The sequence below is a fragment of the Paramisgurnus dabryanus genome, chromosome 15 (genome assembly GCF_030506205.2).
Source record: "Paramisgurnus dabryanus chromosome 15, PD_genome_1.1, whole genome shotgun sequence".
Classification (NCBI taxonomy): domain Eukaryota; kingdom Metazoa; phylum Chordata; class Actinopteri; order Cypriniformes; family Cobitidae; genus Paramisgurnus; species Paramisgurnus dabryanus.
Window position 1 is genome coordinate 16,655,548 of NC_133351.1, and position 27,402 is coordinate 16,682,949.

At 36.6% G+C, this 27,402-nt stretch overlaps 1 protein-coding gene across 2 annotated transcripts in view; it reads left to right on the forward strand.

Moving 5' to 3' along the window:
* Positions 1 to 451: 451 nt before the first annotated feature.
* Positions 452 to 27,402, forward strand: part of epb41l5 (erythrocyte membrane protein band 4.1 like 5) — a 32,984-nt gene continuing 6,033 nt past the window's right edge. Inside the window, exons 1-17 of one of the 2 annotated variants that reach the window (XM_065251664.1) lie at positions 452 to 626; positions 1,387 to 1,591; positions 7,084 to 7,188; positions 10,023 to 10,065; positions 10,390 to 10,468; positions 10,570 to 10,614; positions 10,715 to 10,767; positions 13,345 to 13,465; positions 13,879 to 13,966; positions 14,126 to 14,214; positions 14,499 to 14,589; positions 17,685 to 17,854; positions 18,460 to 18,566; positions 20,204 to 20,222; positions 20,932 to 20,971; positions 21,485 to 21,609; positions 27,201 to 27,325. In XM_065251664.1, the coding sequence (XP_065107736.1) occupies positions 1,412 to 1,591; positions 7,084 to 7,188; positions 10,023 to 10,065; positions 10,390 to 10,468; positions 10,570 to 10,614; positions 10,715 to 10,767; positions 13,345 to 13,465; positions 13,879 to 13,966; positions 14,126 to 14,214; positions 14,499 to 14,589; positions 17,685 to 17,854; positions 18,460 to 18,566; positions 20,204 to 20,222; positions 20,932 to 20,971; positions 21,485 to 21,609; positions 27,201 to 27,325 (1,480 nt within the window). In that variant the 5' untranslated portion in view covers positions 452 to 626; positions 1,387 to 1,411. The remainder of the gene's footprint in view (positions 627 to 1,386; positions 1,592 to 7,083; positions 7,189 to 10,022; positions 10,066 to 10,389; positions 10,469 to 10,569; positions 10,615 to 10,714; positions 10,768 to 13,344; positions 13,466 to 13,878; positions 13,967 to 14,125; positions 14,215 to 14,498; positions 14,590 to 17,684; positions 17,855 to 18,459; positions 18,567 to 20,203; positions 20,223 to 20,931; positions 20,972 to 21,484; positions 21,610 to 27,200; positions 27,326 to 27,402) is intronic. The other variant, XM_065251666.1, reaches the window with a different exon arrangement.

A 27,402-nucleotide genomic window follows, 5' to 3' on the forward strand; every position in this document is an offset into this window, starting at 1 on the left:
ACAAATCTAGTTCCAATGTGTAAAATACAGTATGGTACAGCATACACAGAAATACACAAATGATTCAGGACAGACTGTAGCATAGTGAAGTGATGGGAGTTGTTTACCATAGTACATTACTAAAATAGCCAATAGTAACAAAACATTATACCATCACAGTACTTTTTGTAATATTTTAAGAGTGTCATTCATGTTTTTATTTATAACAGTCATTTCATTGTCATTTCACAGCTGAATTGGGAAAACACATTTCTTAATATCTATTGGTTTGCTTTAAATGGTCATTCAGCTAATTTAACTCAATACTAAGTCGCAACGAATAATAGTTTACTGAAAGATAATAAAGAAAAGTTGTGTAATAATAACTAGGTAATAATGTTCACATAACACCGGCCCTTTAAATGAAATCCACTTTTGGGGATTTACATGACGTCATTTCCGGAGGGAAAACAGCCATCCCAGAGTCCTGCGGAGCAGGGAGAACGTCGCTTACACTTATCAACACAAAAAAGGCGGTGAAAGCAGACTGCGGCTTAGAAGATGGATAATTCAAAACACAAAGTAGTTTTTTGATAAAAGGCAATGCGAGAGGATCTTTTCATCAGTGAAATATTCTTAAATCTGCAGTAAGTATCGCTTTGTCTCTGGACTGATGGAGGATCAACAAGTGCTTGCGCCGCTAGAGCGTGAATGTCTGAGTGGGACGCTTTTCATAACAAGCAAGCACCAAAAACCGACATGAAATCCAACAAAAACAGTATAGACTTGTTGTGAAGGAAGGCTGGCTATTTTTGGCTACAAGTAAATAGCTTACTTTGTATTGTTTTGACGTTTAATGTTAAAAGTGCGTACTAGTTTAGTCTGTTAAGCAAACAGGTGTCACAGGAGTTTAGCGCGTGTCCGAGTTCATACCGCGCGTATAATCTGACAGTTACGTTAAACAATCGAAGTTCTCTTCACGTTTCAAGCTTATTTTTTCCTTTCAAATATCGTTATCAGTGTTTGTGAACTGGATATGAAGGACTAAGTTACCAGTTGCAGGAAGCTTATCATGGTGCTGTTAAAGTAAGACTATCAATAGTACTTTGGTGGAAAAAGAGTAAAAATACATGTTATGCTATATGTTATGTTTAAATTATGCTGCTATAGACTTCTATTGTAACAAATGTTTGTTTAAAAACGAGAAGCCATTCATGGTACTGTGGTCTTACTCCAAATGCTTCAGTTGAACCATGGTTGCTATTCAAAAGCTGTGGTCAATTTCATAAGGACATTAAAAGCTTTGGTCTTCCACAAAAACTACTGTCACCATGCAAATGTGGTGAATTTTCATATTGGTTGGCCAGAGTCTGCAATTTAACTGTGGTGTTGTCATGTTTCTTCCAGGCTGGACTAACGAATCTTCCCGATCATGCTCAGTTTTCTGCGCCGGACTCTGGGCCGGCGGTCCATACGCAAGCATGCTGAGAAAACGCGTCTCCGGGAAGCCCAGCGAGCTACAACACACATCCCTGCTGCTGGAGATGCCAAGTCCATCATCACTTGCCGAGTGTCTTTGTTGGATGGCACAGATGTCAGTGTTGACTTGCCGGTGAGTTGATTTTAGGACTGGAAAATGGGCATTTCTTCTGGAAAGTGTACATGATGATCCAACTTGCGTTAAGTCATCAGATCTAAGATTTTCATGTTGGCAGTTGTACTAACAGAGAAACTTGTTTTGTTGTATCATGAGTTTCACAATTTGAGGTGACCTTGATTTGATAAAAGCTTAGTTAAACCCAATGCATTAGTTTTCAGTACGTGCTGTGGTAGAAACATCCTTGTCTACTGAGTCACGTACAACACGGCAACTGCTCCTCTTTGTAAATTGCTGTTAGAGGCTGTTTTCTTCTTACACTTTTTCTCTTACAATCATCTGAGAAAATCTGGGAAAAGGATAGTAAAGTAAAACCCAAAATGTAGATGCAGCTGTACCCTAGTCATACTCTTTACACTTTGTAAGACCTTAGGCTTTGCAAGCTGGCAGTTATGAAAAAATTAGTGCTGCACAATTAATCGCATCGCAATCGCAATCGCAATGTCAGCTTGTGCAATTATATGACAGCAAAATGTTGCAATTATATTAAATAAATAAATGTGTGGACTTAACACAAACTTTCTGATAACAGTTTGATAATTGTCCTTGCCGTTTAAAAAAAGAAAGACAAACGAACAAAAAAGGCAGTGCACGTGTGGCATGCACGTGTGTGGTGTGCATCGTCACTTATACCAGAGCGAAGATGGATGCAGAGGAGATTGACAGTGATCTGGTAGCTAAAAAAAAAAAAAACTCTATGTTTGTTGTATGGTGGTATTTTGGATTTAGGATTACTGACACTGAGCAGTTGCTACATCACGTGGCAATACGAAAACATTTCTAGTTTTAAAAATACACATTTTAGCTAAACTGTGTGTGGATTTTCCTTAAAACCCATCAAGTTGACTCATGATACCATTTAGTATAATCGCAATCGCACATCGCAATATTAGCATCAATAACCGCAATGGGAAAAATTACCCAAATCGTGCAGCCCTAGAAAAAATTGAGACTTATTATTGTAACTTGACTTGAAAATAAGTTTATTCAAAGGTTGCTGGTCTTACAGATGTATTGATGCATAATAGAATAATGTTTAGATGAAGAATCATGGATGTATGGATATCTGTATGTTATTTGTATAAACAAAAACTATATCCACCTATAGTATATAGACAGAATAGTATTGAATAAATATTTTTGTTGCAGATGTTACAACAAACCCTCTGACTGTTATAAGTAAGCCCATCCAGTGTTGTAGTCAAGTCCTACCTATAGATGGTTTCTGTGATAACAACATAAACAAATGGCTTTCGTGGAACACAAGTAACTTCCGGTAAACTCAGCTAAGAATCAATAACAGCAAGGTCCTTTTAGAGTAGTTTATTTCTGATAACAAGCAAAATAAACAAGATGTGGATTACCTTAGTTCAAATGATAGCTAAAGCGTATCAAAAACCACACTTAGCTAACGTTACTGTGTAAAATGTGTACTATATAATGTATGCAATCTTAACTACAGATCAGCTGTCAAACCTCCAATCAAATAGCAGTAATCCATGATCACCGTCTTCCCTTGTCTTTAGAAACCCAAAACTTTTGTTATTGTCGAAGAGGTATTTGTTCCAGAGTTAAGTTTAAACACTAGTCCGATCATTAAACAAACTGAGACCGGAAGTTGAAGGAGTAGTCCACTTTGGGGATGGGGTCCATTTACTTTTCATAGTAGGACATAAAAATACTATGGTAAGTCAATGGGCCCCATCTTTAAAGTGGACTACTAAAGTTCCACTCAGACGCGTAATAGCATCACTGCACGTGCGTCCAGTAAAACCGTCTATATGTTTAGATTTCTTTCACTTGTTAAAGTGTTCATTTGTAGCAGGTATGCATGTACAGCTTATGTATGTATGAACTCGAAAACTCAAATATTTTTTTAAATAACCAACATCTGGTGTGCCTGGTTGTGCCTTGCTTTTCTTTGCATATGACTTGACTTCCCAAATTATATAATTGTGACCTGATGTCACTTGAAGTGAAATCTTAAGTTTAATTTTGCCATGTCTTGATGTCTCCTAGCTTTAAGACAGATGTTTGTCTTTCTGTTTATTGATTATTGGCATCATCGCTCTTATAGGCATGTGGTCATTGGATTGTGGACAGTGAATTTCTTCCCCTCCGCTTCTTAATACCTTTGTTTATGCTGTGGGTGAGGAATTTTTGTGACCTTTAGCAGAATGTGTGTTATGTGCTTGAGGACTTCAGTTTGTTGTTGTTGTTGAATTGATGACTCAGGGCTTTATGCTCACATGTTTGTTTAGAAGAACTCATACTCGCTCAAGTTATCCTCCTAAATTACGTTCCTATGTCCTGAGGAACTTCAGAAAAATGAAACGTTTTTTGAATTCCTAATAATAATTTATTATTGGTATTTGGTTGTTAATCTTGTTATTTCCCCTATTTTTTTGTTGTTGCTAGCATTGATTTTCACATATTATTGCTCATCATATCTGTTTGTTCAAGTTTATGAATCCTATCCTGGCTGGTATCTAATGTTCTGTTTAAACTAAGGACATTATCAATAAACGCAGGACTCACATGGAGGGATGGGTACCAAAAATTTTACAGTTTAAAATTTGCAATAACATTGAAAAGCTTATCTTGACTCATGTTTGTTATTCCCAAACCAGGAGAGCATGCATCCTGTGTATCTCATGCTGCATGTGTCTACCGTGCTACAGCGGACACACACACAAGAAAGACACTGCTTGCAATTAGCGACAATAGCAGAAAGCACTTAACATTCAAATGTGGGATTACACTTTTGTCGATGCTGACAATGCAACAAAACTTTAGCTTAGAGTAATATGTATTAGGGGTATGCATTGGCACTGCCCACACAATTCGATTCAATTACGATTCACCAGGTAACGATTCAATTCAATTTGATTCTACAATGCATTGCGATGCATCAGAATTCTACTGTACACAACAAGGCAAATTTTTCATCAGTCAAGTAGTAAAGTCAAGTGCAACTATTCTCAACAAAAACGGAAGCTTAGCAGCTTTAAGACAATGACAATTATATACCCGAGATGAGAATTTTACACACAGCGTAAGTCTTGTCTAGTTTTCCATTAACTTCGTAGAATCCGAAATGTGCCCATATGTCTGCTTTCCATGGAAAAGGTGCGTTTTTATTGTCCATTTGAGGCCAGACAATAAACAGTGACATAATCGATTATGGCACTTTGCTGCATCGATGCTGAATCGGGCATGCGCGCATTGCGATGCATCGCCGAATCGATTATTGTTGACACCCCTAATATGTATTGTGTACTTTTTATCAGATATGTTCAGTACTATGGTCAACACTCGTTGTAATAAATAAAATGATAATACAATACAATAATAATATAATTAAAATCTTAATAATACCCATCCTTACATCTCACGTCAGCCATACTAGTTTACTCTGAGATCGTAATGTTTTTTGTTGTTCTGTTCCTATTGTAGATGGCTTACAGTGTTTTGTTTTGGTTTTCAACAGTTTCCTTTGATCTGTTACAAAGGAAATAATCTGCATACATTTGCATGGTGTAGACAACATATAAATGAAAATATTTGGATTTATAGCATTGAGTTAGAAATCCCAGCAAAGATATCAGATGAATTGTCAGTATTGTTTACTTAACATAAACTCTTCTGTTCAAATGAGCCCAGGTGAAGATTTTCATTAACATTTTAAATTTGATTTATTCTTCAGCTCCCCAAAGCTGTTGTAAAGCTGTATACGTTCTTGTGTATTGCTTTAAAAGTTTGAAAAAACATATATATAATATTTAGATAAACTTTTTCCTTTTAATTAACTTAATGAAAGAGAGAGAATGTTTATCTTTTTCCTCTCCTCCCACATTTCACAAGGTTCACACACACACAAGGTTCAGACTTACCGAAAACAAACCACTGCACCTCTGTAAAGACACTGCAAAACCCACGTGTACACTGCTATGCTGCCGAAAGGAATAAAAGACTTAAAATATTGTTACGGTCAACAGGCTGCACAAACATGCATTAACCATCTGTAGCATCTCCAAGGAAAAGCCAGTCAGACAGTCACCCCTAGAAACCCATAAATGCTGAATTGGTCTTTCACTGCCCAGGCTCCAAGTTAAACAGTTTATTTCCAGGCTTGACATGGCCCCTTGATTTTGATAAAAGCCTAGACTACAGAGAAGCCCCATGTTACAAATCTTGTGAAGTGCACACTATGGGTGGGTCATCAGGATAGTCAGCTATTCAACTGGTTGATCTGAATTAAGGATTTTCTTTTTTTAATTTTTTTCTGTAAATGCAAATTAACTTAATTTAGTTTTATGGAAAACACTGCAGTATTATTCGGTGGATTAGGGCTGAATTTACTTCTTTTGTATCTTAAGTCATTTTCACACTAGACTGTGCTTGAAAACTAAGGTTTGGGGTATAGTGAATGCTGATGCTAATACGCTTCGCAACTGGCAATAAAGCAGCCCTGCTGATACTACTATAGGGTATACTGAGCCTATTATTATTGTAATGCATTAGAATAATGCATCTGTTATTGCTGCTTGTCTCTACAGAAATTACCTTTGGGAAGCAGCTTGCTTTCTTTGCATTTTTTCACTGCATCCAAAGCAGACAGATTCAAAACTGAGTGTGTGTTGTTATCTAAGTGAAAGCATGGAAGATTTGGGTTCAGACCAGAGAGTCGAACCAAGTTTTTGTCCTGCCTGCTGGATGCAGGCTGAGGAATGTAACTGCGCCTCCAAAGGCTGAGCCCTGGCCTAGCAGGCTGGAAAACCTCAGCTGAACAATGTGAGGCCTGAGTCCGGGGTTCACTCAAGCACACAATGGATTCTTTGTCTGCATTCTTGTAGCTTGCTGGGATGCTTTATACGCTATGCCAACTCACTGGGGCCTCCGTGAGTATCCGGTGCGCAGTGCCCAGGCTGATGCTACACACGCCTTCCCAACTCGGAGCACAACAGTTGGGTGAGCTGTTCGTGAGTCAGCTCTCTTCGGTTTCTACATGTGACAGTGGTTTGAAGCTGTCTGCCAGATCTTTGATATCAAGAAACAAAAACTGAACTTATTTTGATTTAACGCTGAGAACCCACAAATTGGTCCAAGTAATGGTGGTAACATTTGGCACTTCTTTAAAAAAAAAAACTTGTGAAATGTTTGACTATTTGCCTTTTGGTTTATGTCTCTAGTGTTTATAGGCCAGGCGCTCTTTTCTTTGTAATGGGCCAGGGTACGGCTCATTGGCTTAATAGGATGATGCAGAATGAATTGTTGAGGCAATACCCGGTTATCATGGTTACACACAGAAGTTTGTATACAGAACATGTAGTCCAGCATTTTAAAGTGATAAATAAAAGTGAAGCTGGCAAAGATAAACTTCATATTGGTTCCAAAGGTTTTCCTGCAAACTACACTTTTGATTTGAATCTTATCTTTTTCTCCAGAAAAAAGCCAAAGGTGCAGAGCTGTTTGATCAGATCATGTACCACCTGGATATTGTAGAAACAGATTACTTCGGCCTGCGCTTCATGGATTCAGCCCAAGTCCCGGTAAGAGCTGAATAACTTAGATGGTGTATGCAGGGTGTGCTTTAAAATGTTTTCTGATTTGACTGACACAATAGTCATGTTAAAGTAATACTTTCACCTGTTTCACACTGCAAAATCTGTCAATTTTACTGTGCAAAAGTCTTATCCTGTGTTTACACCAGCCTACCGCGTCTAGTTTGCCGCTTGAACATTTTGAATGCATTCGCACATCTACAGCAAAGTAGACGCACGGAAAAAGCAAGCATTTGACGCGCATCAGAGGCGAAATCCGCTTCTTGTGGGAGGGGCAAGTGCTATGCGGTTGTCTGTTTACAAGATGGCTGATGTTGATCGTGCATTCATCGAGAGAGTTACCGGTTTGTATTTGGTAACCTTACTATAGGGGGAAAATAGTAAAAAAATGGCAGGGATGTTGTGGGTCAATAAACGTCACGTGACTCAAAAATGAAATGCGGATTTACAACTTACCAGGTTGCCCAATGTCCTCACTGACACTCTTCCAAGCGAGGTCCTTTTTATTCCTGTCTCTATAAAAATAAGAACTTGTGTCGTATAGCTCCGGGTGACTGCTCACGGACAATATCAAGCGTTCCTCCGTGTTGGCCGCTCAGCAGCAAACAGGCTCCTGATTGGTTAAAGCGGCGTGAACATTCGCCAAAGTTCAAATTTTTTCAACTCGGGGGTCAGCCACAAATTCGCATCACACACAAAATGCACAAAGCACCATTCGCGTGTGCTGCGCCAGACGCTCAATTTGCGCGATCGAGGAGAAATCGCGCCTACCGCGCCGCGAGACCTCCAGACGCGCATCAACGCGTCTTCACATTGACTTAACATTGAAATCACTCGCACTTGACGCCTCTACTGCAGCTGGTGTAAACACAGCATTAGGCCACCATTCCAGAATTAGATTTGATGTTTTTGCAATGTTAAAGTGATCATATATAATTGCTTTTCAGTCTCTATAATAGAACACATTCGGAAAATACAGGAAATGTGTATGCAGTATTAAAAACTGTATAAAAATATAAACTGATTTATCAGGTTTTTAAGGTAAACTCCCCTTCCACTTGTGCAATAGCAGGATCTCTTAAACCTAAATTAAATCCTAATTTTTAATTTGAAATAAATTAGTCTTTTTACTTCATTCTGCTCAAAAACGCTGTGTTTAGTGCCAAGAAAGGTCACACTAAACACCGACGATGCCTAAAGAAGATGTATATAATTTGTTTTTCATAAAAAGTTGCATTGCAAGTTATGTATTGAGTGTTGAAAGAAATGTGTCTAGACATTTCTCACTCACTGTTGCCTGGGTGGAGCTAGGAAGATAATTTCTCTATCAAAGCAGCATGCTCATAGTTTCTTATCTTACTGATGTTTAACAATGCCAGTCTGCTTGACTATGTGGTCTTTGTCATGTGGTAGTTAATGCAGTTTTTTAAGTTGATTCAAACTTGTATTAAACTAAATGGAAAGCTTATTTGTAACTTTAATGGTGACAAAATTCTGCAATATATTATCAAATAGTGCTGAAGGTAGTGTAGAGACTGGAGAGAGGAAGAGTAAAGTGTGTGTGGAATGTGTGGGAGAGTACATTGAAACTTTTCCATCAACATGAGTGCCTCCACCCTCCCTACCTCCCTCCACATTGTTCATGCATCACCCCATTAGAGAAGCCCAGCCATAGACAGGGCACAGAAAGTTGCTTTCTATTAAAAGAGTGTCTGTTTGTAAAAAAGCATTATTTCACGCTTGACATTGTCTATGGAGCTAGAAGAGTCTCAATAAAGATAAATGCACACACTACATTCACATATGCACACACAGGATTCATAAATACACATGCAGGATACACAAATGCACACAAAATTCACAAATGCACACACAAAATTTAAGAAGCACAGAAGATTCACAAATGCACACAAAATTCAGAAATGCACACAAAATTCATAAATACACAACCAATTCAGAAATGCAAACAACATTTACAAATGCACTCAAGATTCACAAATGCACAGGACAAGATTCAGAAATGTATTTCTGATGCACACACAAATATATCTTGATTTACAAACTGTTTTTGGTCTGTGAACTTTACTGCATTTTTTTAATGCCTTTTTTTAAACAGGGAATGATCTGCAACCAATCAGATATCTCCTCCTTGTTTTAGCCAATCACAATCTTTTTCGGTTTTATTGGCGGTTGGCAAACCAGCTTAAAGGTCATGTGATTGGCTTATAAGTAAACAATCCCTCATGTGGGGTGCGTTCTTGTGATTGGCTAAAACAAGGGGGAGATATCTGATTGGTTGCAGATCATTCCCTGTTTAAAAAAAGGCATTTGTGTGTCGAGCCAAGTCAGGGGAGTCTCAAAATTCACACACAAATGCAGTAAAGTTCACAGACCAAAAACAGTTTGTAAATCAAGATATATTTGTGTGTGCATCAGAAATACATTTCTGAATCTTGTCCTGTGCATTTGTGAATCTTGAGTGCATTTGTAAATGTTGTTTGCATTTCTGAATTGGTTGTGTATTTATGAATTTTGTGTGCATTTCTGAATTTTGTGTGCATTTGTGAATCTTCTGTGCTTCTAAAATTTTGTGTGTGCATTTGTGAATTTTGTGTGCATTTGTGTATCCTGCATGTGTATTTATGAATCCTGTGTGTGCATATGTGAATGTAGTGTGTGCATTTATCTTTATTGAGACTCTTCTAGCTCCATAATTGTCACTCTACACATAATGAAGAGTGTATTGTATGCCAATATCTAATCAATGATTTAACCTATTAATGAATGTATATAAAACTACTGTGCCTTTTTTACATTTACAGCATTGGCTTGATGTCACCAAAAGCATTAAAAAACAAGTCAAAAGTAAGTAGAAAGTGTTTTGTTATCCAAGCAGTTCTATTGACAAGGTTTTGGAATAGAGCTAGATATGTATTACTCTCAGAAATAACTGTTTGTGAAAGTTTAATGATTAACCATGTCTGTGAAGTCGAGGCTGTAGTGAACCATGAAAACAAGACTTTGTATCTCATTCCTTGCATGACAAATTCTTTCTCAAATTCCATTTCTATTATGCAACGGCCTTTGTGTCTTGGCAAAAAAAGATCTGTGTCACTTAATACAAATCATCAGATCAATTGTCCTTGTAGAAAGTGTATATTTTATTTGGTGCTTTGTCTTATGTTTTAGTTGGACCACCATATTGCCTCCATATGAGAGTAAAGTTTTATTCCTCTGAGCCCAACAACCTGCATGAAGAACTAACACGGTTTGTTGCCCATTAGAAATTTAGTATTAAATACATAAGGTTGAGTGAAACATACTTATCACAACTAATTATTTTTTTTTTCACAATATTTCTTTATTTAGATACCTTTTTGTACTACAATTAAAGCAGGACATTCTCAGTGGCAAGTAAGTTTATTATTAAGGTTCATTCATCTTTTATTAAAGACATAATATTACAAACCTTCTTTATGGTCTTGATGATCTGATGATCTTGTTGAACATATAGGTTGGAGTGCCCTTTTGACACAGCTGTGGAGTTGGCTGCATACTCTTTGCAGGGTAAGAGTAATGCAAATTTCCTCAGTTCATTAATACTGTACATTTACACAGTTCTGTTTTATAAAATGTTTAAGTGCTATAATTGGGGCCCCAGTGCTTCTATCAATCTAGAAAATATGACAAAAATCAACCCAGTAACTTAGTTTTGGTAAACCACTCTTTGCAAGCATGAGAAAAATATGTAATTGAAATTTGGCTCCCCTTGTGATGTCAGAAGGGGTTATACTGCCCCTTAATCTGCAACTATCCAACCATGCCACTGCCATTTAGTGCAGAGTTCAGCTCATTTGACACACCCAAAATTGGCACATTTTTGCTCACACCTACAAAGTGGCAATTTTAACTTACTATAATAAATTATCTATATGGTGTTTTGAGCTAAAAAATTACCTACTTTGGGGACACCAGATTTATTTGATTTATTTATTTGACATCTTAAAGTCCTGTGAAATGTCCCCTTTAAAAGAGTTTAATGTATTATTCATATATAATTTAAGAGTTTATATATAATTTAAAGAGTTAAATGTATAAATCATACTTTCTCCTGTTATTCACATACACACAGCTGCTTAAACTTGTATTGTGCTGTTTTAGTTGCTTCTGTTTTAATTCTTTCCCCGCCAGTGCAAAATTTTTTTTAATGATTTTTACAAAAGTTTAATACCTTCCAGAAAATGTTCTTATTTAAATAAACGAACATACAATATATTAAATTAAAGAATTTACCCACTGTAACTTTCATCCTATCTTAATTTGTTTTTTTATCACCTTTTAAATATTGGTATGTTTCTTAAAAATATCACTGTTTGAGCAAAAAGCTTTCAGTAAGTAAATTTTCAGAATGATAATCAAAACATACAAAGAGTTTTTACTATTTTTGGATCAGTGGATGCTTCAGTGCTTTATAACTTGGGATAATAGCGGAAATATGGATTGCCATAAAAACTCGTCATTGGCTGGGAAGCATGTTCTCTTAATTGACCACATAGCTCATCAATGGCTGGGAAAGAGTTAACTTCTTACACCCTGAAGCTATTTTGGGGATTTTCGCCTGGATTTGGCCTACCCAATTTCAAAAGCTTCCCATACCCACATGCAGAGGTTTACATACAAAAGTTTGGTATCATTTTACAGGAAACCCTTTGAAATTACATAAAACACTGTTGAAAGTGCTAAACATGGTTGTATGTGATGTCAGGCCTCTAATAAACACAAAAATAAATAGGCGCTTTTTATGTTTTTTTTCTAAAGTTTTTATTTGAAAGTATATAACTCTGGTCCTGGGTATCTCAGGTCCCTGCAGACAGTTTTGTTTGATTCCAGCAATTGTCAGCTTACAGAGGAAAAAGGAATTTTTTCTCTATCATAATATATGCAAAAGTTATTTTACTCCAACTGATGGGAGGAATAATACGCTTATGGTGTACAATTTCTGCCAAAAAACATTTGAAGTGCTCCCATAACCACATACAGTGGAATAAATGCAATTTCTTTATATCATTTTAAAGAAAACCCTTTGAAGTTACATAAAAAGCTGCTGTTTGTGACAAATATTGTTATTTATGTTGTTTTTCATATGATGAAACACCAAATTTTATTTTTTATGTTGTAAACACTGTCTTTGATAGTGTATAACTCTGGTTCTGGGTGCTCTAGCAGACTGCAGACAGTTCTGGTTGTTACCAGCAGCAGACAGTAAACATCCAAAAAAAGAATGAACTCTTTATCATGTCGCATTCAAAAGATATTCTTATTTTACTGAAGGGTGCGGAAATACATTTTTCATAAAAATATTAATTTTTTGTTTTGCACATATAATAAAAAGCTAGGGATTAAATATGCAAACAACCAAAGAAAATGCTGTGAATGGACTCATTGTTTAGAGTAGGACCTAAAATAAAAGATGGTGTATCATTTGTGGCTATATGTGCTATCTGAGGCAGTTCACACTCAAGTTTCACATATGTTTACAAAAGACCATTTTTTACCTTATTATTCATTCGATGATTGTTGGATATGTGTTGATATTAGAACAAAAATAATGATGTAGCCTTATTCCTGAGAGTGAGAGCTTTCATTTGATATAAGACTTGCCCATGTTTGTCATTTTTGAAAAATATGAAATATGTGAATATTATATGATATCAAAAAATATTGGGGGGGTGATAGTGTAAATTAAGTGTAAATAACTTTCTTACAGTAAAAGATATGTCAAAGTGATGCATATCTGCAGAAAGTAGAGACTCTAAGCTTTCAAACAGTATCTCATATGTGTTACTGGGGTCCATGATGGAGCATTAAAGATTAAAAGAATCTTTTATATTAAGTCAAAATACGAAATTTTGGACCCGGGACAGGGTCCTCAGGGTTGAAGAGGTTAATGCCATTTTTAGGCCATTTTCAGCATGGCTTTAAATCCGATATACATCTTAAAATGTTTGATTCTCCCTGTAATTTAAAATATGTAATTATTATAGCACAAATGATAGCAAACAGCAAATAAAAGAAGTAGATAAAGGTAGCACATTTTGAATTTTCTGAACACTTTCATTCATCTTTCATTTCTTTACCTTTTAGCTGAAATGGGTGATTTTGACCCTGCCGAGCATGCACTTGATCTAGTGTCCGAATTCCGCTTTATCCCAAACCAGACAGAAGAAATGGAAGAAGCTTTCTTTAATGCCTGGAAGGAGTGCAGGTACAAATGAGAGGGAGTGCTTATACTGTATAAAAGTTATAGTCATACATAATGACTCCTCTTTAGGTAGACTTTAAGAGGAAATCTAAATGTAAAGCAGACTGATAAATGTCAATATGCAGGTCACCACCTCTATCTCTGCTTGGATGTCTTCTGTCTACTCAGCCAAAGCTCTACTGTTGACCCTGACCTTTTTTTTGTGTGATTTATGAACTATCACTGTAACCTCGACAAGATGTAATCTACAGCAGATGTAGAGCACCTCGCGTTGATTCTGTAGCAAAGCGAAAGCCTTTGTTGATGTCTTCTGCATGTTGCCACTGTGTAGTTGCTACTGCAAGATCAGTCTTGTTCATTGCATTCATCCTCAATACACTGTCCTTTGCCTCAAATTTCATTTAACGCTGTTACAGAGGCCAGACGCCAGCACAAGCTGAGATTAACTACCTAAACAAGGCCAAATGGCTGGAGATGTATGGAGTGGACATGCATATGGTCAAGGTCAGCAAATCATTTGTTTTTTAACAGGCTTCCTTGCAAATAAAGCATGCTTGCGCTTAATAAAATCAGGATGGAGTGGGACAACGTGTATGTTTCATATGACTTTAATCCAGCTACATCCAGGTACTTATCTGTTCTTTATGTCGATGCCTCCTTCAGGCACGAGACGGAAATGAATACAGCCTGGGTCTGACCCCCACTGGAGTGCTCGTGTTTGAGGGGGAAACTAAAATTGGCTTATTTTTCTGGTGAGTGCTTTTCGAAGTAATTATGCTGCACTGTCAGCTCAAAAGAGTATTTTAAAAAAATAACTACATTTTTTATTATATCTATAATATTCTGGTCCCCTTTTTAAACAAATAGGTTACATTATTAACTATTTTGTTAGTTATTGAATGTTTTGTAGCTTCTACACATTAAAATTAAGAATGTTAACACTTTAGCACACTTTTCTTTTAACTATTATGGTTCAGTAAATGCAATTTAACACACAAAAGCAATTTCATCTAAAGCAAACTGGTTGTCTGCACAGGCCTAAGATCACACGTCTGGACTTCAAGAAGAGCAAACTCACCCTGGTGGTAGTGGAGGATGATGAACAGGTAATGCAGGAGACAGAAGAGGTAAAAACACACACAAATATTCTGCACCACATGAGTTTGCACTTTGCTCAGATTTAGATTGTGAAACATGTTTTCCTTATGCAGAAAGTGAACATATTTGATACATTGTATTGTGCTGACAAATTTGAAGCTCATACCATCTTAAAGGGGTTTTGATAAGAGTTGGTTCTGTGGAATTCAGCCACCTGTAGCACCCCAGCACTTTTTTGACATACCAGTTTCTCTGTGTACGACTGCCAGTTATGTTACACACTAACCTCATTAACACAGACCTCTGGTCCCAGAAAATACCCGTAAAATTGCCAGACAAGCGTCTGTGTGAACAAAAACTCGTTCCGTAAATCTTCTGGGATCGTTGCCGGAAAGAGGACCTAGTAAGATACACGGGTAACCCTCTGTGTGAACAAGAACATTTTATTGGCATATTTGTTTTAAATTAACATTTTTATCCTTCCGTGAAACTTTGCACAGATGCATAAAATGATTGTAAAACCTTATTAACTCTTTCACCGCCAGAGTTTTTTTAAAAAGTTGCCAGCCAGCGCCAGCGTTTTTCATGATTTTCACCAAAGTTTAATGCCTTCCAGAAAATGTTCTTCTTTAAATATATAAACATACAATATACCAAATGAAAGAACAGACCCTCTGCTTTCAAACAAAAAAAAAACGTTTCTTCCTACCTTCAGTGGTTCTTTTGTAATCAGCTATTGAATATGGGTAGGTTTCTGCAAAAACACCACATTTTGAGCAAAAAGCAGAGATAATTCCATTTTTGTGACGGACTTTTCATAGAGATCCCATTCAGAGCGATCTTTAAAACAGACACGGACATGCTGCCGCTTGCCATAGGGAAATACTTCCGGGGTTTAAAAAGTTTCGGAAGGGCGCCACCTGGTGGATAATAGCGGTATTGCGGAAAGACGGAAAATCTTGTCATTGGCGGGGAAGCGTTTTCTCTCAATTGACGAGATATCTCGTCAATGGCGGTGAAAGAGTTAAGATCCTCTGCTTCATACTTGTCTGTCTCCATTTTTTTCTGTTTTAGCTAGTCTTTGAGAAGTTTTAATCCCCATTCTGTTTTTTTTTTGGGTGTTGGCTTCGTAGCTGTCATGCTCTATTTTGTCAAGTTCAGTCTCAGTAAGCTCTCTGTGTCTTGTCGTTGTTCGTGTTTCTATCCACTGTTTAAATGTTTAGTTTTTTCCGTACATGTTAAAATAAAATTAAATTAATAAATGTTCCATTCTTAATTGTGGTTGTCCAGTGTTTGTCACAAGATGGCGCCAAACAGTAATCTTTGTTGGCGCGAAGGGATTTTAAACATACAAGTAGTACCGGCTATGCGTTATTACTTTGGAGCGGTTATTATTTGAAAAGAACAAACCTGCAAATGTCTCAACTGACCAATCAGAATCAAGCATTCCAGAGAGCCGTGTAATAACTGCCTATAATAGATAGATATACACACAATAATCCATTCATGATACTTCATTATTACCATCCTTACATTATGCATCAATGTATATAAATAGATTATTTTGAAAGGGCTGCACAATTAAGACAAAAAAATCATAGTTGTCAGTTATTTCCCCTGATATTATATTAAGAGTTGTCATTTTAATTAATAGTTTTTACATTGTTATCATTCTCATTGTATACCTGAGGCTTAATTGTAACACTGTGTTACAACTAACCATGCTGTACTGTGTGAAATGTTTTCAATCACAGCTATAAGTTACTAGGAGTTGCTGACATGTTTCAAAATGGTGTTATGTTTTAGGTAAAAAGACTGATTAAAATAACATAAGGTTGGATTTGGTGACTTACATATCCAACTCAGAAATCAAAGAAAACATAAGATGAAGAAATATACTTCCATCCCCCCAAAACACTCTTTGTTCAATATCTTAATGACAATGCATCAAAACTAAGAGAAAAAGACCAAAAGCACAGATTGCTCGGCCCTGTATAAATATGTAAATTAGCCATGTTAAAATTAACCCCGCTTTAGTTTGTGCCCTGCTCAGACTGGTATTGCTGTATTGTTATGGCTTGTAACATCTTGTGATCCATGACAGTTAGTACCAAATTATTAAAATAATAAAAAATGTAACCATGTAAAAAAGCAAATGATTTGGGACACAAATTTAGATTTTACCCATATGTTCTCGCTGAGGCTTTTGGTATCTCTCCAGCTTAGGTTAATAAATGACAGTCTGACTTCAGGCATGCTTGGCATCTGGAGCACTTAACACTTTATAAAGCACAGAAGCTGCTAACGTGAGGACAGAAATGGCCCTTACTCTTTTCAGTATGATCACGTGTCAGCCTCAACCTGTGTTTTGACCTGGAATTTTGTAGATCTGAACTGATTGAAACTTTTTTAATTTATCTATATGTTTGTGGTCAATAAAATATTTATTCTAGCCACAGAAATCTCGCTAGGATTATTTGTTCTGTAAAACAGTCTAGTCTCTATTGGATAATAGTTCTCTCTTTGTCCTCTTATGTCGCGTGTCATTGATAACGGTACAGAAACCACAGGTCACTGATGGTATTGTTCTACAGTGGTTCAGCTGATAAAAGCCTCAGACGGTATTTGATTTGCCTCAGATAGGTCAGACAGAGGTTAGATTGAACAACTGATAACTGCTAGGATGGTATGGGGATCTGTTTTTTATCTTTTGCTACTAGTCAAAAACTATAGAATAGAGACATTAATAGAAGACGAATAACACACGGATCTGTTTTAAAACTGACGGCTGACTTCCTACATAGATTTTAAGTTAAATTTTTATGGTTTACGGTTAAGGAACAGGCTTAACGTTGAGACTAGTGCCAATATGATGTCTTACAATGCCGACTTAGCACATTGCAAGCTAAATTTTGGTGCAGAGCTATTGTTTACACTAAAAGATAAACTTGTAGCCTAAACAGGATGTTGTTCGTCATTTTATTAATTGTCTTATCTAGTGATAACACTTTTATTATTCCAAGCCTAATTTGCTTATCTTAAAGCTTGTACTTAATATATACTTTTATCACACCAACGTATAAATGAGTTATTCACTGCTCTTACATATTGTCTTTTGTCATAGGGAAAAGAGCAGGAGCACACGTTTGTTTTCCGCATGGACCATCCAAAGGCTTGCAAGCATCTATGGAAATGTGCTGTAGAGCACCATGCCTTCTTCCGCCTCCGTGGCCCTGTCCAAAAGGGCTCAGCCCGCTCTGGATTTATCCGCATGGGCTCACGTTTCAGATACAGGTAAACTGAAATGTTGTGTAATTTTTATTTGTTAGACATGAACATGCAGGAATCGCACGATGAGTAAGCCTATGCTTTTTTTTATTAATAGCTCGGTGTTAAGTGTTTTCTTCCCTGCATTTAAACAAGATTTACTGCTTTTCATACTGTAGTTGTCTTTTTAACTGTATCCGCTGCTGAGTTGTAAATTGTAACACGGCTTCGTCTGTGCAGTGTTGCTTTTGAATGGTGTGCATGTGGAATTACATCTTATCTCCAGCTGCCAGCCTGGTGCTTTGATGCTGTCCAGTTTGGCTCCTTGTTGGATAGGCTTTTTGTTTGCCTGCTCTTATTTTAGCACCTCTCTTGGATTAGAATGAACCTATTTTTTATGTTAATTAGTTAACTTATCTTTGGATTCACCTGTGCGTGTGTGATTGTTTTCTTTGCGTATGCTGCAAAGTCTGTTTATCCTTCAGGAAAAATGTGTTTTTACTGTGAAATGAATCTGATAACATTTACTTTAATGGCCTTGGAGTAATAAAAGTCTAATGTCTGTAGACTTCCCGATCTTATCTCAAAGATTTATCTGTGTAACTGACATTAATTTGGTTTTTTTTTGTAAGTGGGAAGACAGAATATCAGACCACTAAGGCTAACAAAGCCAGAAGATCTGCATCTTTTGAAAGAAGACCAAGTCGCCGTTACTCAAGAAGGACCATGCAAAACAGAGGTGAGAACTTGCACCCCAGCAGCAGGGAGTAAATTGTTTTTGTGTCCAGTAGAATTGTGTTTTCATGCTTGATTGTTCAAAATGTTTTCATGCTTCATTTCTCCTTTTTTTGTTTATACCGGTACCATGGGTGGGAATTATTCAAAGAAGTGCGATGTTGTACGAATGAGTTTTTAGGAGTTTGTTGAAGTGTTTCCTTTATAGAATATATGAAGAGTTTGATTCCAAAACGCCATAAATCCATTTTGATTCATTTCAGTCAAAAACACTATTTTCTGTTACAAACTTTCACATAGCATCTTTAGGTTATAAAAACATTAAAAATTAAAATCCATAATTTGATTTTCAAAGATTTATTAGTAAAACTTATAATTTTTTTTCACAAAATGCAATAAATCTATTGAATCAATATATAAATGTGAATTCATCTTTGCTTTGTTATATTCATTTAGTTGAACAGTGGTATACACTAATAAAAAAATAAACATTAATGGCATTAATCGAAACACTTACTTTGTCATATTAAGAACACTGTCATTGCTGCGGTTATACTTGGGACGTTGTCGCTGAACTTTTTTGACAGCGATCAACTGTAAAATGTATTGGTCCTGCTCAATTTTCGTTGCCTTTAAGTAAAATAATGGAAAGTTTTTCATAAGATCCCCTGGGGTCAATGTGTTAGCATGACAAAAGCTTGATGCTGTCGGGAGAACAAGCAACAGACAACATTTTCCTTCGTCCGAGTGCCTCTTGCGTAAATTATTCGATTTTGATGGCTTACATTTCTTCCCTGTCAAAGAAAACCACCACAGGTTTATCAATGCCAACAAAAATTTTATTTTGTTTTTGTTTGTTTGTTGATCACGAGGAACAAAGTAAATGAGGAAAACTAGAATTCAGTGTGTATTAAACGCGACACCATATTCTTCACAATGGTGCGCTGTGATTTGTTAAATGGATTTATTGCATTCTGCAGAGAAGGAAGACTCTCTTTTTGGAAAAAAGGGAGTAAAGATGACAGAATAACACAGCAGATATTGGAACTTGAAAAAAATTAAGAATTTACTTTTAAATATTGACCTGATACAATACTGATTTTGTCGGCAACTCATTTAAAAAAATAAAGGCGTTTATCGTGTTTTGGAACCAAACTCTTCATATCCATGTGGAGGTTTTGTAACTTTGCAGACCCCTTATATAATTTAACAGCAACATTACACACTAAATTTAGTTGAACATTTAAGAAAAGCATAAGACGACCCCTTTCTTTTTTTTTAGTTCAGCATTATTTCTGCTTTTCCCATGAAGTTCCAAGAAGTAAATTGATGTCAAAAAAGTCACATTATAGTGTTAAAATGTCTTCATTTATTGTGTAATTGTTCTAATTAGTCATTGTGGAGCATTTAATGTTGTTTTTTTTTTTTTTTTTTTTTGCAAAATTAAAGCATATTGGCTCTGGAAAAAATTTATTAAGATAGTTCTTAAGCACCTTTTCTAAAAATCTTCACTTAAACCGTAAAAGCCACTCCGAGTATACTCCATACCGGTTTAAGCCCTATGTGTGTCATTCTGCTATGATGTCAGTAGCATGTGATGTCTAATATAGTGTTTTACTTTTTTAACTTGTGTTTCTACAGGTCCTGGCAAATCCTCAGAGTAAGTACTTTATATTCCTAAATTGTGCAGTTGAATGTTTATGGTGTCTTCATGAATAACAGTGATGTGACTTGAAGTGTCAACATCTGTCGTATTCGTAATTAGACATACAGGCTTAAGAAGGTTGTGGTCGTGACCGTGTTGCCAGCTCCCCTTAGAATAAATCAGCTTCTGTTTTTTTCCACCAATCCAGTGGCTTGTCATAAATTAATAAAAAATGAACAAAAAATAAATAAATGAGTAAACTTGCCCCCCCTCCCGACACTATCGTGTATTGGCGATCTCACAGGCTGACGATAGTACGATCTCACTATGGGGCATATTGCGCAACACTTTTATACATCCATGTAGTAATCTTGTTGCTTCTACTATAATTAAGTTGATGAAGATGCAAACATGAAAAACAAGAGTGTACATACAAGAATGTGCTTGTACTTCTTTTACATTCATTAATAGGGTGTTTTTAACACTTGTGCTGCGACTACTACTATACTTTAAAATGAGTAATAAATAGTTCTATTTTCATTGTGTTTCTACAAATCACATGCTGAAAACAGTGTCAGTAAGTTATCATGGCTCATTCTGATCCCGAAAAACTAATGCGGCGTAAGATGACCTCTATGAAAATGACAGTCACTGAGATCAGTCAGCACTAGCTCATAAACCCTTGTATAAGTTATTTGATTAAATTTCTTTCCTCTTTTCACAGCAGCCACAATAATGGAGTGAACCCAAGCTTAGAAACAAAGGTACTGCCATCCTACAGTTATATTATAGAAATACAAAAACTAAATTTGTTATTGTACAAATACAATGGTAGTTACAGATGAAGCTCTTGCTATGTAAGTTAGTTGGGTAAGTGTTAAAAATAAATATATTTTTCACGTATCAAAGAAAATGGTAGATTTTACATAAAGAAAATTAAGCATTATATTAATATTCTCACACAGAAATTTGATTGGTTGAAATGAGAATGTGGTGAGTGGTGGGATTGGATTACGACTTTGTATAAAACGTTTTAGATTTTTTACTATATTTATTTTGTGATACAGTTAGGTTTCAGTGGCTGGTACCAATTTAATTTCATGTACACCTTGTTATCGTAACGAGTCAACAAGTTAAGCATAGTATAGTATTACTACAGATCTTTCACTAGGTTAATTTGTTTTAATTTCATTTATGTGATTTACATCATGTCCTAATATCTTTGAATAGGCATGTTTTTTTTTCAGTACTAAATCTAACCTGCTCATCTTTTTTAGCCCACTCAAACAAGGCCTCCTTGGTCTGGTATGCCTGTTGTCAACAGCCCGCCCTCCGTTCCAAGCCCCATTGAAATCGAAACCCTTCCCAGGAGCCCTGGTGCCAGCCACTCGGACAAGAGAAGGTGAGCTACTCACTAGTTTAATTCAATAAGACCTCTAAGCTGGTTAATCTGATGTCCTGCTGTTACCTGCACAGGCCCTTAACCTTATTTTGGCAGAGTGCAATACTTACATATCTGTTATGCTTGGGTTATTTGGTGCTGGTCTGTTGGAAAGCTGTTGTAAGGTTGTAGTGCTGGCTGGTGACTGGCGCTAAAGGTAGTTCAGGCTGTTTAGCTTTGACGTTGAGCAGATGGCTGCTTCGGCACAGGAGCGGATGCCTGCTGGGCTGACGACAACAAACTTTCTCTTGATGTTAAAAAGTGCTTACTCGCTCCATCTTTCTGTCTTGCTTTGTCTCCTGAGGCTGTCTTTGGGTTATTGCGCTAGTATGCAGAGCTTTGCCTTAAACTTGCTGAAATATTGAAAAGAAATTGGGAAAGGTAGTTGGGATTTGTGTATGTGTGTGTGCGCAAGCATGAGTAGTTGGTCTATTTTCCTGCCTCGTGGAAGTTTGATTCTCATTCCTTAATCTTCTGAATGTTTTAACTTTGTTCTAGTCTGATGTTCTGAAACCCAGTGGCCTTTTCATAAGGCAAGGTATGTACACTCATGTTTTCAAGCTTCAACCAATCAGTGCTTCTCTTGGGGAATAATGATTGGCTTTTGATTGGTAAACCTTCATCTGGCTGGGCAAATCAGTATTTATATCAAATCTTCAGTTTATTGATTCTGGTCAAAACCAACCCAATCAGTGGGTTAAACACAGGTCTGTGATTTTGAGCTAGGTCATTAGTATGGTGCGGTGTAACAAGGTGCTTCTAATACTAGTATGCTGGAGCATGCAGTCTCCTCTTCATGACTTCTTTACTGTCCCTTCCTCTTCCTTCTCAATGCTGAAACTAATACAGATATCATTTCTAGTCAATCTAGTACCTTAAATAAAATCAGGGTATGTGACATTCAAATAATGGTTTTCTTTTTGGTGCTAATATATCCACTTGCTTTATATTCTCTGCCTATATAGAAAAATCTATGACAATATTGTAGGATAAATGGTAATTGGTCATCCTTTTTCTCCTCCTGTCTGGTGATCTGATTTGTAGTTTTTGTTGTTCTTATCTTTTGATACCAGATTTGGCACTGAGCATAAATTCTCTTTATTAACCAAACATAACCCTTTTCTACCTAACTTAGTAAATAGGCTAAAAACACATTTCATTTATTCAAGTATGTTTTATTTCTTTAGACATTTGTTGTTTCTTTATTTATTTATTTTTTATATTGCTGAACTTACTGTTGCTGTACATCTGCCTTACTATCTTCTCCTCTTTGACCTTAATTTCTCACTTAATCGTTTATATTGGCACATTGTCCAAAAAAAATTCAGCTTCCAATGCCTAAGTAGCTGCCTGAATTTTATTTATTTTTTGTTTTAAGGAACACGCCCACATTTTGGGAATTTAGTTTTTTTAACGTATCCCCCAGAGTTAGATAAGTCCATACATACCTTTCTCATCTCCGTGCGTGCTGTAACTCTGTCTGACGCAGCCCCCACTTGCTTAGCTTAGCACAAAGACCATGTGAAAGGCTCCAGCTAGCATACTGCTCCCAATAAGTGACAAAATAACGTGAACTATATTCTCAGAAGGCGAAGCACTTCTACTTGGGCGGAGTGATTTGCACAACTCTGAGCGAACTCTCTGCTTCTCACCAGGGGGCTTCTTGGGTGCTGCGAGCAAATCACTCCGCCCAAGTAGAAGTGCTTCGCCTTCTGAGAATATAGTTCCCAGTATGTATACTGTTGAAAGATGGTTGTGTCTCAGATGACCTTGTTATTTGTACACGATGTGACTATACATATCACAACACATAAATAGGAAAATGTCAGCGTTATTTTGTCTCTTACTGGGAGCAGTTTGCTAGCTGAAGCCATTCACTTCCAGTCTTTGTGCTAAGCTAAGTTAGCGGGGGCTGCGTCAGATAGAGTTACAGCATGCACGGAGATGAGAAAGGTATGTATGGACTTATCTAACTCTGGGGGATATGGTGAATAAGCTAAATTCCCAAAATGTGGGCGTGTTCCTTTAAGCACTGAGGATGAATGACTATAAATAAAATGCAGTAAAGCAACTTCATTGCCCCAGGGCTTTATGCTAAAAATTACAATGGAGCCACTGGACTCTGAAATATTAAAACATGCTATTTAACCAACAATCTCTGTCATGTGCTGTGATAAATAATATATATATATTTATCAACGTAGGTTATTGATTTCTCTCGATTATACTGGGGAGTTTAAAGGAATATAAAGTTGCATCACAACACTGCACTCAACATAAATTGAGTCAGCTAAGCATTAAAACCAAAAAATACATCAAGTGCCTTCATTAGGATCATCTATAAGATGATGAGAGTTAGTGCCTTCTCTACTTATTTTGCCCTCTACTGTAAATTTCTATAACTGTTCCTCTACTCCTTTATTTTTTCCCTACTCTTTTGGTTCCCTTTCCAACTTCCCCACATCAAACTCTACAGCATTCCTGTCCTCTCATGCTAACACTCCCCCCTCCACTGACCCATCCAGGCTTCACCCCCTCCCCAATCCCACCACTTACAGCAGAGTGACCGGCAGGCACCCCCCTGCACCTCCTCTCCGACACGGATGCTGCCACAGTCCCTCCACCCTCGCATTCCTCAGATACAAACTCAGCGCCAGGAAGCATCAGGATGAAAGGCGTGTTCTCTGCCTGATCTCAAGCGAAACTACCTGGGCTGAAGTATTGCCCTCATTTTTATTACAGAAACTATTCTGTGTCCCTCCCTTCTGAGAACGAAACTAGCCAGTGATGAGATAATCCATCTGTTCATGGGAGAAAGTGCTTGGAGTAAGACTTGGCTATCAACTAACCAGCTCTGTTACACAGGAAATATTCTGATGACATTTTTTACATTTTTGTCTTTTTTTAAATGTGATTAATTACAACAAGATTTCATTTTTAATTGCTTAAAGTATACAGGACTTATTGATCTATATAGCTCAAACTATACACTTTCCACAAATGGGGTACAAAACAAGCTTTTTAAAAATAAGTGCTCTTCCTAAAAAGTTGTTCCTCCACCTCAGGAGGACAAACTAAATTATTATATAAAATGTTTTATTTCAAATTTTTGTTTAAAGAGGACCATTGTGCCTTGTCTTGTTTTAACATTTTAAATTATTTTATTGCTTAACTTTTACCCAATGCACAAAAAGTGCCTTTAAGATTATTAATTAATATTGAATCATTAATATTAATATTATTTTGTTTCAGTATTGCTACATGTAATCAGATTGGACTAAACATTTACATAGCTTTTAAGTATTGGACATAATGTTCTGCATGTTCTCTATATCAGGGGTTATCTCAGTGGGGTCCGGGATCCTTAGTCTGGGGGTCGGCAGATTGATTTGTTATAAATTACACAATTGTGATGTATTATTAAAAATGGCAAATTTATTCATGGGGACCATCTGTGAACTATGCCAGTCTTGCTACTGTTGACTTCATAAAAGCTTGTAAGATTTTAAATTTAAATTTAGTGGCGGCTAGTGACTGCTTATCCGAGGGGCGCAAATTCAAAATAATTGTTCGGAGTGTCGTGTGTAGCTTGTGTTTTCAAAATATGTGTTTGTTGCGTCATGTAAACCATGTGCATCACGTGTTTTGTTAAAATAAGTGTTGGCTGCACACACGTCGAAACCGTTTATGGAAAAAAAGAGACGATCACATTCACAAAATACACGCGAGACACTCACTCAATAGTACCAAATAATACCCATAAGATTATGGCAAATGCAAGCCTCTTTTTTTTATCATAAACCCTTTAGACGCGTGTGCAGCAGGCACTAATTTTGAAAGAGACGTGATGCACATAGGAGCACTCGACGCACAGAACACATTACGAACCACACACATGACGGGCTACATACATTTTGTAACAAACTTTGCATCGAGCGCCCTCGAAAAGGAAGTCAAGGCTACCACTGGTTAAATTACATTTTGACTTAAACGGGTCAAAAGCGTTTAGGTTCACTTTTTAATTCTAAGGGGTCCTTGAAAGATTTTCTCCCCTGTAAGGGGCCCCCGACCCCAAATAGTTTGAGAACCCCTACTCTATATGGCGATTAACAGTTTTAACCAACTGACTGTATTTATTGTAACTGTATCAACATACATCTGTAATGACATTATGACCAAAGAAGTCTGTGTTTTACATGGCTTAGTTGTTTGATTAAATCAAGTAGTCAAAAGCATCTCTTTAATGATTTAATGACACATTTATTCTTATAGTGACAATAATCCTATATTTCTGCAAATGCTATGTTCATGCTGTGTCATGTTCGTGACTGGAATCGTACTGTATTTTGCACAGCCTGTTGGGATTAGTCATTGTGGCAAGGAGTGACCCGTTTAAAGTGAAGTCTACTTTGAGCTTAATCAAATTCCAGAAGTTTATGGAATGTGACTCGGTTCCCTCCCACCTTTCACTTAAGTGTATTAGCAATATGTTTCTTTTTGTGACTTGTACTTGCATTGCTATCACTACTGAAATACATGGTTATGTGTGTGGCCTTTCAATCTAGATCTTTGGCATGTGGGTGGTCAGTTGGTCGTACATTTAGTTTAACAGTACTATTTTTTTTGCCTGAGGCTTGAGTAATGAGGATTTTTTTTAGCAATGCTTGCTCTAATTTAGTTTTGATGTGAATGCTAAAGATTTGCTTATACTTATAGGGCTGTACATTGAATTTTTAGAATACAATCATATTCATGTGTTACTTGGGTGTATATTGAGCATTAGTATTTTACAGCTTTATTTTATTAATATTTTAATATATAAAATTAATATACAGTACTGTGCAAAAGTCTTAGGCCACTATGCTACTATTAGATGTGTTGTTTTTGCATTTGTATAGGAGGATCATATATATACATATATATTATATAGGATCATATATAACTATTTCTCAGTCTCATTATTAGAATACAACCAGAATATATAGGGGGAAAAAGTATAAGCTGAAGTGTCAAGTATTTAGGGTAAACTCCCCTTCCATTTGAACAATAGCAGGCAGCTGCAGGATCTCTTAAACCTAAATGAAATTAAATCCTAATTTCTAATTCTAATCGATTTAATTCAGGACTTCAGTCCCCTCAAAAAAGCTCAAGATGTGTTTTGTACAAAGAGAGGTCACACTAAATACTGACTGATGTCTGAAGAAGACATTTACTTCTGAAAAAGTTTTTAATTTTGTGTACATATTTTCTGTTTGTTTCTTGCAGTATCTTATCTTTGCACAGTACTGTACATTTTACATTTTTTATAACATTGCCCTAGCCATAATGTAAGTAAAACGGTAGCTTTATCATCATATTTCTATAGTATTAACTCTATTTAAGGTCACAGTGTATTTTGTGAGAACTATAAATGTATTGGCCAAGCATGAAGGATTTTTTCGTCCAGGTGAGTTGCATGTCATCTATCAATGAAGACCCTGAACAACAGCCCCACTTATATGGGGTACATTCTGTGTTTGGAAGATGGTGATTAACGCTTTCATTCTTCATAGCTTGCCCTTGGTGACTGACCTCCTGGAGACATGTGTAGATGAGGTTCTTCAGGCCTCTGCTCCCATGGTGACACCAGAAGAGCTGGTGCCCAATACAGTCACTGAAGAAACTCTTCCTTTGATCGGTGAGTTAATACATGCATTTGCAACTTTTCATTATTAAGTGATGCAAACTAAATGAATGTGATGCAAACTAAATGAA